This window comes from Magnolia sinica, chromosome 7 (assembly GCF_029962835.1).
Source record: "Magnolia sinica isolate HGM2019 chromosome 7, MsV1, whole genome shotgun sequence".
Taxonomy (NCBI): Eukaryota; Viridiplantae; Streptophyta; class Magnoliopsida; order Magnoliales; family Magnoliaceae; genus Magnolia; species Magnolia sinica.
The window spans coordinates 74975904-74989518 of NC_080579.1; the positions used below are offsets into that span (position 1 = coordinate 74975904).

A 13615-nucleotide genomic window follows, 5' to 3' on the forward strand; every position below is an offset into this window, starting at 1 on the left:
TGGCTCCAGATGAGAGAGTACGTCGTTTGCGCACTGGATCTATCCCTTCTACCCGTGATGCGACGGAGCCAGCATCACCGCCATATGTTGCATCGCAGGCATCTGATCCCTCAGTTGCGCATACACTAGGCACTACATGTAAGTCTAGATGTATATTTCTTTTAATGATTTCTGTTTATGTTTAGACTTACATATTTCTTTTGCAATAGCGTCGTCGACCAGCCGATGAGGACGTGGACCCACGCGCTGGTTGCTTTTAGAGTGACTTTCGCGTGAGGGTAGGGTGACGGTAGAGTTCCCACAGGACTGCATTAGACCTGTTGGGAACAATGTCATGTTGTTTACGTCAGAGGTCGGTGTCTTATGCCGATCTCTGATTCCCCCCACCACTCCCCGTTGGGGAGACGTGACAGATGATGTGCGGCAGCTCATCCATCAGCGCCTTCAAGTAAATTTTAGTAAATTAAAATTTATTTTATAAAAGTTCATTTACGGTTAAGTTATTTTCTTAATAAGTTTATTGTCTTAATCTATTATTTACGAAACTGCAAGATAAATTTGACTTGGATTTGAGTGTTCCACACATCTCCCATGCCATCGACGACATGATAAAGGAGCAGTTTAAGGATTACCATAGTAAGTTACACCGGCAATACAAGCGGTGCATGAGCCACGAGGAGGCCGTACAGTCCGCACCGCTGCACGTGACCGATGAGGACTAGCGGATACTCTGCGATAGGTTTTCGTCTGATTCTTTTCAGGTAATATTTACATATTTATGATATCTTAATGTAATAATTAAATTCGCAATTAATAACAATATATTATGAATAATGTGTTTAGAAGAGGAGCAAAATAAATTCTGACAACAGAAGAAAGTTAGAAGTGAACCACATAACTGCTTCAAAGTCATTTGTACAACTTCGTCACGACATGGTAATAAAATACTGGTAATTATTACGTTTATATATTCTTTCCATGCATTTATATTAATTTTATTATCTTTTCAATTGCGCAGCAAGATTCCGTCACTGGCCAGAAGCCCGGACCAGTAGACTTCTACAAAGGGACTCCCTGTCGGCAGGCGACAGGATCTTGGGTACATCCTAGAGCCAGCGAGATTTGGGTAAAGATCCTTACATTGTAAAATTTATTTGCATTAAATTATAATAATGTCATTTATTATGAAAATTCATATGTTTTCATTACAGGAGGAGATGGACACCTTACGCAGTCAGCCCACTCCCGATGGTACTCAGTGGAGTGAGCCAGAGATCCTGAGTCAGGTGCTTGGTACCCGTTCTGGATATGTGCATGGGTTTGGCCATGGTGCCAAGCTCATGGCACCCGCTAGAGCTACCTCTAGCCGATCCATCGTCGTTGGCGACAGCGCCGTACGCCGAGCTGATACCGCAGAGAAAGAGGTTCAGCAGCTATGGGTCGTCGTCGATGACATCAAAGATCAGCTGGACAGGCAAAGGAAGGAGCAAGAGAGGAAGATGATGGATCAGCTGGCGAGGCAGAGGGAGGAGCAGGAGAGGAGGATGGAGGAGGAGCTGGCGAGGCAGAGGGAGGAGCAGGAGAGGAGGATGGAGGAGATGCGGGTGGAGCATGAGCGACGGATGATGGAGATGTTTCAGGTTATCGCTGCACGCTTACCCACCGATGCCCCAGGGCCTCCGCCTGCATCTGTGTGATTTTTTGTATATTTGTTTATTAAGTAAGTTAATATGTATTTATGCGTGAATGAATGCGATGCGGATAAGATTGTTTGTGTTTGGATGAATGTAGTTCATGTTTGGGTTTGGGTTAATTTAGATGGATGTGAATGTGAATATGATGAAATATATTATATAATAGGTATATATCAGGATGAATATGATGAAATTTAATAGGTGTATATCAGGATGAATATGATGAAATTTATTGTTAACAGGTGTATATCAGGAATTTTGTGCGGATTTTTGCACTCTATATTAAAAAAAAGGGACTTTTAGCGACGGAAATTTTCGTAGGTAAAAGTTTTCTAAATTTTTAGCAATGAAAATTTTCGTTGCTAAAGGTGTAACGAATTTTTTGGCAGCGAAAAGTTTCGCTGCTAAAAGCCATGTAAAGGTTTTTTAGCGACGAAAAGTTTCGTCGCTAAAAAGAACCAATTTTTAGCAGTGAAAAGTTTCGCTGCTAAAATTATTGTCTAGTTTTTTAGCGACGAAAATTTTTGTCGCTAAAAGTTAAAGGATTATTTGGCAGCGAAATTTTTTGCTGCTAAAAGTCTTGTACAGTTTTATTAGCGACAAATATTTTCATTGATAAAGGTGTAACAAATTTTTTGGCAGCGAAAAGTTTCGCTGCTAAAAGCCATGTAAAGGTTTTTTAGCAACGAAAATTTTCATCGCTAAAAAAGGAACCAATTTTTAGCAGCGAAAAGTTTCGCTGGTAAAAATATTATTCGGTTTTTTTAGCGACGAAAATTTTCGTCGCTAAAAGTAACGAATTTTTTAGCAGCGAAAATTTTTGCTACTAAAAATCTTGTACAGGGTTTTTAGCGACAAAACCTTTCGTCGCTAAAAGTGTAACGAATTTTTTAGCAACTGAAAAGTTTCGTTGTTAAAAAGTCTGTACATGTTTTTAGCGACGAAAATTTTCGTCGCTAAAAGTGTAATGAATTTTTTAGCAGCGAAAATTTTCGCTGCTAAAAGTCTTGTACAGTTTTTTTTAGCGACGAAAAGGTTCGTCGCTAAAAGGGTAACGAATTGTTTTAGCAGCAAAAATTTTCGTTGCTAAAAGTCTTGTATAGTTTTTTTAGCAACAAAAATTTTCGTCGCTAAAAAGTTTGCTTTAGCAACGATTTGGATTTTTCACTGATAAAATCCTTGTACGTCGGTCTTTTGGCGACGAATTTAACGACGAAAATTTTCATCACTAAAAGTCTTTTAGCTACGAAAATCTGACTTTTAGCGATGAAAATTTTTGTCGCTATAAGTGGATTTCTTATAGTGTGCATCAGCTACTTTGTTCTGTTGCCCTGGCTTATGTTTTAGTACGAACGTAAATTCTTGCAAAAATAAGATCCATCTAGCATGCACAAGGTTAATGTTAGCTTGACTATTAATGAATTTGAGAACTTGATGGTCCGTGTAAAGTATAAATTCCCTTTGAATCAAATAATGTCGCCAATGCCACAGTGCCTGGACGACCGCGTATAACTCGATCTCATATATAGACCACTTCTTGCGTGCATCACTAAGTTTCTTACTATAGAAGGCTACCAGCCTACCTTCTTAAGACAAAACTCTCTCAATTCCGACATATGAGGCATCACATTCGACTTCAAACAGTTTGTCGAAGTTGGGAAGTACAAGAACCGGGGTCATGGATAATCTGCACTTGATTTCGGCAAAGCTCCTGTCGGCTTCGTCAGTCCACTGAAACTGTCATTTCTTCATGCAATCTGTGATTGGTGATACAATGGTACTGAAATTTTTCACGAACCGATGATAGAATGTCGCTAGTCCATGAAAACTTCGCACTTCATGAATATTTGTAGCTGACCATTCTCTGATTGCCTTCACCTTTTCCTCATCCACCCGAATGCCCGTGGATGTTACGACAAAACCCAGGAACAATAGGCTATCAGTCATGAAGCTGCACTTTTTTAAATTAAGGTACAGTATGTTTTTAGTGAGCACTTGAAGGACCTTCTTAAGGTGTTCCATATGGGTAGCTTTGTCTTGACTGTATATCAAAATATCATTGAAGTAAACCACAATAAACCACCCAATGAAAGGTTTCAAAACTTGGTTCATCAATCTCATAAATGTGTTAGGTGCATTCGAAAGACCAAAGGGCATGACCATCCATTCGTATAATCTTTCCTTAGTCTTAAAGGCCGTTTTCCACTCATCACCTGACCGTATTCGAATCTGATGGTAGCCGCTCCTTAGGTCCAATTTAGAGAATATTTTTGCACCCTCTAACATCTCCAGCATATCGTCCAACTATGGTATAGGAAACCTGTATTTTATGGTAATTTTGTTGATGGCTCGGCTGTCGACACACATGCGCTAACTCCCATCTTTCTTTGGAGTTAATAGAGCTGGTACAACACATGGACTCATGCTCGCTCGAATAAGACCCTTACGGATCAACTCCTCTACTTGTCCCTGAAGAATCTCACACTCATTCGGACTCATTCGATAATGGGGACAATTAGGTAAACTGGACTCAGGGACAAAGTCGATATGGCCCACATGGGGGGTAACCCATCGGGAAGGTCATCGGGCCAGATTTCTTTGAATTCATGTAGCAGGGGCCTTAGTCTTTCAGGGATGTTGGTAGGCTCGAGTTCTTCCCCTTTTACAATTAATGCATAAGTTTGTCCTATTTCCTTGGATTCTTCCACGAAGTCCCACATGGTTAAGAGAAAATGGCCCTCCACTTTAGAAGTTTCAGGTGGTCCCTCTGGATCCATAGGGGCCAATATGGTCTTCCGACCGTCCTTAACGAAGATATATATATTATCTCGCCCTTTATGAGTGGCATCACGGTCAGATTGTCAGGGCCGACCGAGTATTATGTGACATGCTTCCATGTCAACCACATCGCATACTACTCCATCCTTATAATGTTTGCCAATTGAAAAGGATATGGTGCACTGTTCAATTACCTTTGTTTTGCTGACCTTCTTGATCCAACCGATTGTATATAGAGAGGGATGACGCTCCGTTTTCAATTGCAATTTTTTTCATCATGACCTTGGAGACGATGTTCTCGCTGCTTCCACTATCAATGATCATGGTACAAACTTTTCGATTCACCATACACCTAGTGCGGAAGATGTTATGCCGCTATGGATGCACTTCTTTTTTTGGCGTATATAATAGTCACCTCACGACGAGCGACTCGCTGTGATCTTGGTGAATCCAACCTGAATCATCTGCATCGTCCTCAGTGGTATGCTCCTATTCTTCAATATCTGGATCTTCATAAGCGTTATCAGCACTACCATCATTGATGGCGAGGTTTGCCACTTTTTGCTGGGGACAAGTATTTGATAAGTGGCCCGGTTGGCCACAATGATAGCAGTTATCAGGCCTTGGTCGAGCATATGGGTTCGGGATTCTACTTGGACCAGCAGCAGTCGATACGCCCCTTTGGGGTCTAGCTTTCCCGCTTCCCTGATCTCGGTTCTCAAAAGTAGGAGGTTGAGTGCATGCTCCTACGGGCTCCTTCCCCTTAGGCTGTGTACTTCCCTGGGGCAGACCTGCCACAGGGATCCTTACAATAGGATAGGTCCGTGTGTTAGAACATTCAAGTTATGCTTCTGCCCAAGTAACCAACTTGATCGCATCATTCATCGTCCAGACGGACTGCATCTGAACCCGATCCTGGATAGCCATATGCAATCCACCGTTGAATAGGACGACTTGCTGCGATTCAGTCTCGACCAAATTGTTACGCGCCGCCAGGCGGTAAAATTCTTCTACGTATTCTCTCACCGACCGACTACCCTATCAACAATTTTGGTATTGTTGGAATAATACCTGATCGTAATCGCTAGGGAGGAATTGGGCACGTAGTAGCTGCTTCATCCGCTGCCAGGTGCGGATTGGTGCTTTCGTCTACCTGATTCGTGCGAGTTGCAGTTGTTCCCACCAACCTGAAGCTCTTCTTTTTAACTTGTAGACCACAAGCTTGACCTTCTTTGCTTCAGGGATATCCATATAGTCGAAAAATTGCTCAACTTCAGAAAGCCAATCGAGAAAATTCTCAATGTGTAGTTGGCCATTGAAGTTAGGAATATCAACCCTCATCTTGAATTCTCGATCCGTTCAATCTACTCGATCGTCGCTATGTCTGAGGTGTTAGAAGATTATGTCGTCGATTTCCTCCTCACTGGAGCCCCCTTCCTCAGGAATGATCCTTAGATTCACTGCAGGTACTATCCTGCGATCAGGGCGATTAATTGAGGGTGGAGAATTGCCACCAGGAACACGGAGTTGCCTTAGATTTTTCGCCAAGAGATCCGCTATGCGGTCAATAGAAGCCTGCAACCCTTGTATGGCTTGCTGATTCTCTCGTTGCGCTACTTCGAAAGCTGCCGCCATTAAAGGTAAATTCCCTGGAGCACCGGCCATGGGATTGTTGCCCGACCTGTCGTTAGAAGCCATCAATCCGAGGAGAAACCTCGCTTTGATATCAAACTGACGTAGGGGAGTACGTGAGGTCAAGCACCGTCTTCCTCAAGAGGATAACTATTCCGAATCCAAGGAACTTCTCTGGACTCCTCACAGAGACTTCTCGAATCCACGAGGAAAGAAAGCAGAAAATAGAAATAAATTATAATAAATTGGAAATTGATTAATGAATGAGTAAAAATGAGTTCACAACCCTTTAAATAGGGGTACCAAGTAATGGGAAAGAAATTAGAATCAAACTACAACTCAAACTCCTAGAATCCGTGACTTACTATAAATAGTAAACTTACTATTTATAGACGATCGTGATGTCTACTAGTGTGGAAGATTTTCGGCCAAAAATAGTAAGTGTCCTATTTGGCTTCACCAAACCATTCTCCTAATTATTCTAAGCTCTTTTCATGTTGGGCGCAACTCCTAAAGCTTGACGGATGCAGAGTTATAATCAAACTAAAACTTACTATTTATAGTAAAAACGAAATTAAAACAGGGAAATGACCGTTGATCAAGGAGCTTTTCATAATTTCGAGCTGCATAACCCGGCATAGCTGGGTTGGTTGGCTAAAGTAGCTCGTTCTACCCCAAAATCATATATTTTATGTCAGATAACTCATTCTGGATTGCGAGATATGCCCGATCTAAGGTCCAATGGTCCGGATCACTTCTGTCGTCGACCGGCCTTTTCTGATCCATCTTGGCCATGAAATTTTCCGCGACCTGCTCTACATTAGGATCATATCCGATCTGTTTGATTACAATTTTAGAATCTATGGTATAAAATGATTCCTATAGTTAGATCTGATTAACGTAATCATTATAAGATCTGATCAATATATAAACAATTTAGATTAGATCTAATGCCACTGATAGTCTAACCACAATTTATTATATAATATCATATCCACAATTAGATCGGATTAGCATGGCCCATCCACTGATCAGATCAATCGAAAAAATAAGGCTCCGATATCTTTCAATCCTTAGGATTAAATGATTCATTTAGATTCATCCTCACACAATCGGATGCAGACAATTTAATCCACCCCTAAAATATCATTGCCTGGATATCAAATTCTAAATAATCTATTTCTTAAATTTCTCTATGCATATATGCAATGATCGTGTGGCCTATCCACACCATCCATTACATAGATCGGGAATAAGTAAACAATATAATATGAAAAATAAAAATAAAAATAATCTAATGGTTGAAACTTAGCTAATGAAGTCTCTTCTAAAATCTCCTCTCTCACTCTCCTTTAAATTATCTACAGTTATTATTACTACACCAGGAATCGATCATCTGACCTCATCCGTAGCCCAAAGTCACGGCAGTAAGAGTCGATCTGTCAACCTTTCTCTCAACCAAGAGTGTATTTACCAACTCAGCTATTGACTTGTTTTTGTTCTTAATTTAAAAAAAAATATATTTTTTAAATTATAAATTGCATTTCTAAGTTCACAGAAATTTAAGGTCATTATACCAATAAACTAAGACCCAAGAACTAAGACCTTGTCCTTACAAGGGAAACTACGAACCACAAATTGGCCTGTGAATCATGAACTATAAATCGCAACTTGATACACGTGAATCATAAACTGAGACCCTTGAATTGATTGTTAGGGTCTTAGTTCTCTGTTAATTGTTATGGTCCCGCTTCTATGAATTATTAGGGTCTCAGTTCTCTGCAGAGTATTAGGATCACAGTTCTTTGTTGACTATTAGAGCCTCAGTTCTCTATTAATGTTAGGGTTTCAGTTCTATGTTAAGTGTTAGGTCTCAGTTCTCTATTGGGTGTTAGGGTTACACCTTCTTTGTTGAGTATTAGGGTCTCACTTCTTTGCACTATTAGGGTCTCAGTTCTCTATTGATGTTAGGGACTTAGTTCTTTGTTGAGTGCTAAGGTCTTAGTTATTGTAACACCCCGGATTTTTTGCCAACCTGGAGTTAGATGTCTTTAGGCAATGAGTCGATCCTAACACCTTATTAACTTCTCAAAATTAAATCCCAAAGTCCAAAATTCCTTTTTTTACCCATATCCTTCAAAATCTCACCTTTCACCACCTTATTCTTCAAATATTTTTTAGTATTTTCATATTAGACATGAATCCTAAAGTTTAGGTGAGGAAGAATAATACTTAAACTAAAACTTACTATAAATAGTAAATAAATAAATAAAAGGGGATTTTTACCATTAACTTTATGAAATCTCACAAAATAAATAGGTTATTTGGATAGAACAGCTTCTCCTACCCCAAAATCATATATTGTACGTCAAATAACTCATTCCGATTTGTAAAATACACCCATTTTAAATATCGAGTGGCGAAACCACCCTAGATAAGACAGCGAGTTGGCGATGGCCTCGCCGCAACCGTGAGGCCTTGCCGTCCAGCGGGCCAGGCGGCCCGTTTCCTGCCATTTTCTGCAATTATTTCATCCGACTTCAAAAAATCATATCTCTCTTGTTATAACTCCGATTTAGGTGATTTAAAAGCTAGATTGAAGCTTGATAAGTTTAGTTTCATATAAAATAAGTGAAAAATATAATAAAAATTTTAATATTGTTAAATATAGGTCATTGTGACAACTGTCCGAAAATTATTAGTTTGGACAGCTGCTGCTTTTAGAATTTTTAGAATTTTTCTACGATACAAAATATAATGAAATTTGGTAGAGATGAACTAGACTTGATGATGAACTACTAAAAAAATAATTAAAATAATATACTAATTAAAAGTACCAGAAAGGGGCGTAAAAACTACCCTAAGACCATATTCTGTCATAATTAGGGCATAATTTAGTTAAGTAATAAATTGAATACTCAGTAGAATTAGCTTGAACCACTTTACATACAAATTACAAGACCCAAAATGAGTAGAACCGCTAATGCTACGTTACCTAAAAAATCAGGATCCATCTCTAAACCCAGTTACTCTCGGGAGCACCTTGAAACTCTGTATCAGACCTGGACCACATGTCGAAAGTTCGATGAGGGCGAAACTATACGGTTATGACCGCCTCATTGGACTTGACTACCATCTCAAAAATTAAATCTTAATAGTATTCAGAAACGTACAACTTGAGCCCGGAGCGAAGTGTGTGAGAAATGCGAATATCTTTAAGAAATAAATCCAAACTTAAGTAAACTGAGTCGTTCACTTGCAGGTCCAAATATATGCATTCAGACCATCAGAATTTGACCCAATTACACCCTCAGATCAGAAAAAATTTCTAACACATGTCAGTGCACTTGTGGTCCTAATCGAGTACCGCTGACCGTGGAACTGAAATTGGTCTGACACGGTCGATTTGTAAATCTGATTGGACCGAAAACTCAGCTTGACCTAGATCCAATGTCAGGGAGCTTAAGTCCGACCGCACGTCGAAAAGGGGCCTCTAGAAGTGCTCCGTTGAGCCGGAACAACTGACTATTTGGCTATAACCTAAGTATATCATGGCCCTGAGGCCATTCCCATTAGTTCTGGGCCTATATAAGCCTCTTAAACCCTCTCTCTCTCTCTCTCATTCCATACGAATTTGGAAAATCCTAAGAGAGAGAGGAGAGAAGAGAAGAAAAGAGAGAGAAAGTGAGAGAGTGAGTTGGCGATTCTTCCTGGAATTCGATCCTGCTACTCCATGCACTCAACCACCCCATCTGTATCGCTATACCGGTGTTTCCGACAACGTACTTGGGTAAGGAATCCTAACCCTAACCTACTTTAGGGTTTCGAACTAGTGTAATAGATGAAATAGCTAACATATTCCTTGATATAAGTTGTTGTGGTGCCATAGACAAAGACTTAGTGGTTAAACTGAGTTCGTTACGTGTTTACCGGCGTAAGGTGTGAACTATAAACGTTTAAGTTATGACTTTCAAGACTTTCAATGTCGGTTAATGATTTATAACTGACGTGGGTGCCATTTCATATGCCAAATACGACGTTTGTTTCGCTTTTCAGATATATATGAACTATGTTGAGTTTAGTCTATTCCATGTGTTTGATGAAATGACTGGATTCGTATGGAATCTGGATTTGTGCTTGCTATGATTAATTGTCGTGGATATATGATTGTTGTATATGCGACAGCTCCTTGGCGAAAGGATTTGCCCTAATACATATTACGGCCAACATATGTCGTGTATGTTGGAACGTGTAGCCTAAGTGTTTGTGAAAATGTCTGAATGAGTATGGTATTTGGATTTGTGCTTGCCATGATTAATTGTCGTGGATATATGATTGTTGTATATGCGACAACTCCTTGGCAAAAGGATTTGCCCTAATACGTAGTATAACTAACATACGTTGTGTATGTTGGAACGTGTAGTCTAAGTGTTTGTAAAAATGTCTGTATGAGTAAGTATTTGGTGTATTGTACTTTATGTGGGTGTTGAGATGAGATTCTCAACTACCTTAACTGGGTGTATAAATCCCTCCATGCAACTTACACTGTATTGTCTGTTTTACTCATGGAATGCATATGTGTGAATTCATATGTATGTTGTATTTCATAACATGCTCAAATGGTTGTAGGATTGGAATGATTTGTTCATTACTGGTTTGACTATGTCATATAATTACTTGTTGGAATTGGATGCGTTTGGGAATACGGTATAGTCCGGGCAATCGGTAATAGGTTCTGACCAGTTGGCTGAGGTTGTTTCGCCATGCAGGACATGTTCGATGAATCCGAGTCGTAATTTGGTTGTCGACAGTGGTTAGGCCACACGGAGTGTTTACGCACTTCATGTCGATCAATTCGAGGTGCGCTTGTTCCAGTCAAACTCGTCAAGTAATCCGATTGACCTAATGTATGTTCACCATGTATGGACGCTACTGCTTGAACCTAAGGTACCAAACTCACCAGTGGAAATCCCATTAACCTTGGTACCTCGATCCGCTAAGACTCATGAGCTAGGCGTGGTGGTATGGGATACCGTGGTCGTGTTGTCGACCTACGCTGGGGTGACGAGCCTCCCCGTAGTAACCAGTGAGCAAGCTAGACTCGTGAGCCGAATACGGTGGTATGGGACACTGTATTCGAGCTGTCGGCATACGACTAGGTGACGAGCCATTCATAGTGACCTCGAGCATATTCTAAGACTGCGCTGAGGTGACGAGCCTTGCTGTAGTAAACAAGAGTATAAAACAGGAATGCATCGAGGTGACGAGCCCTTTGTAGTGACCTGTAACCGCAACATCGTATGAGATTAGCTAGGACTGACGACCCTAAAATGAATCATTGTTTAGGAAATGATATAAGGGAGGTACCTTAGTTTCCTAATCCTGCTGTATGAAAAGGCCTAATAAGAACTTGGTAATCACGCTCATGCACCGCATTGCATGTGCCGTTTGGCGTTGAGTAGAGCACTGGGGAAGTGACTGACATGCCGGGACCGTGAGATGAAGATCGCCGAGGAGTGCAGGCGAGGGCATGCATTATTATTACATACCATTCTTGCATTAATCACAGTACTTAGGGATATTTGATTGTATTACTTTATCATTACTACTTGACTGAATTGATAACATATTAACCTTTACTTTATTGTTCCACTGAGTTGATCACTCACTCCCACATTTCGGGACGGTATTTTAAACACCAACCAGATCCTGTTTTAGTTTCAGAAGATAGCGATATTTGTGAAGCAGGGCCAGATTTTTATGATGACAAGGAAGAGTTCTCCTATATGCAACTCCCTAGCGGGTCTATGTAGACTTGGAGTTACGCTGACAGGGCTACATGATTTTAGATAGAGAATATTACACTTTCTCATTTTGTACATTTTGGAACTAAACTTACAATTATTTAACCTAGTGACAATCATACTCTGAGGGCTTGCTATTACGCTTATACAGTTTATATACATATCACAGTCTTCCACTTGTGTAATTTAATTTGTTCATGGAGTATGATATGCTGTTTTGGAATAATCTCATTCATGTTTAAGGCACTAATACGGATAACATTTAATCATCATTATCTATATTGCATAAGTGATGTGTTGGAACTCGGGAGTTGAGTCTATGCTCGACCCCCGATTTTCAGGGCGTTACAGTTATCTATTAAGTGTTAAGGTCTCAGTTCTCTGTTGACTGTTAGGGTCTTAGTTCTTAGTTGAGTGTCAAGGTCTTAATTCTTAATTCACAAAGAATTGAGACCCTGAGACTCAATTAAGAACTAAGACCCTAACACTCAACTGAGAATAAAGACGTTAACAATACATGGAGCTGAGATTGTAACAGTTTACAGAGAACTGAACCCTAGCACTTGACTGAGAACTAACCCCTAACATTCATAAAGAACTGAGACCCTAACAGCCAACAAAGAACTGAGACCCTAGCACTCAATATATAACTAATACCCTAACATTAACAAAGAACTGAGACCATAACACTTAATAGAGAATTGAGACCCTAACAATACAGAGAAGTGAGACCCTAACACTCAATAGAGAAGTGACACCCTAATACTCAACTGAGAACTGAGACCCTAAAATTAATAGAGAATTGAGACGCTAACACTGATAGAGAACTGAGACCTTAAAATCAATAGAGAACTAAGACCTTAACTTTTAACAAAGAATTGAGACCCTAGCACTCAACAAGAACTAAGACACTAACATTAATAGAGAACGAAGACCCTAACATCAACAGAGAATTGAGACCCTAACACTCTATAAAGAACTAAGACCCCAATAAAACATTGAATTGAGACCCTAACAGTCGAAGGAAAACTAAGACCTTAACACTTAATTCATGGGTTTTAGTTCATAATTCATGGGTCTCAATTTGTTGTTTGCAGTTTGCCTATCTCAGTTCACAAGTCTCAGTTCACGTTTCGCAGTTACCATCGTAAAGACATGGTCTCGATTCGCGGGGCAGAGCTTCCCTTGTAAGGAGTAGGTCTCACTTCATAGTCTCACTTCGCAGTCTACCTTCTCGAGGCTCACTTCGCGGTCTAACTTTGTTGGTCTCACTTCGTGAGTCTCACTTCACATTCTCACTTTGTCGGTCTCACTTCATAGGTCTCACTTCACCGGTCTTACTTCGTTAATTTTCTTATTTATTTGTCCCTTTATTATTATTATTTATTTTTATTTTTTTTAAAAAAATTTTCTAAGGAGGAAAAGCAACAACAACAAGAAGAATAAAAAGAAGATAAATTGTTTTATTTGTTTGATATTATTATTTTCATTTTCTTTTTATTTTCTAAATAAGAAGAAGATATTAAAATTTTATTTTTCCTAATTTCTTTGTCTTTTTTTAGAAAAAAAGAAAAAGAAGAAATACAAAAGAAGAACGAGGTCTAGGGACATTTTCAGAAAAAAAAAAAAAAAAAAGAAAAAAAAAAACTAAAGAAGAAAAGGAAGAAGAAGAAGAAGAAATTAATGTTTTCTCAAACTCCTTTTTTT

The 13615-nt window shown here is 39.6% G+C and overlaps 1 protein-coding gene across 1 annotated transcript; it reads left to right on the top strand.

Annotated features, from left to right (window-relative positions):
• Positions 1-640: 640 nt before the first annotated feature.
• LOC131250670 (uncharacterized) lies at positions 641-1697 on the top strand. The gene is made up of 4 exons (XM_058250952.1): positions 641-761; positions 844-936; positions 1019-1126; positions 1212-1697. Exons 2-4 carry the CDS (start codon positions 934-936, stop codon positions 1695-1697), a joined length of 597 nt encoding a protein of 198 aa, XP_058106935.1. The 5' UTR covers positions 641-761; positions 844-933.
• Positions 1698-13615: the final 11918 nt, after the last annotated feature.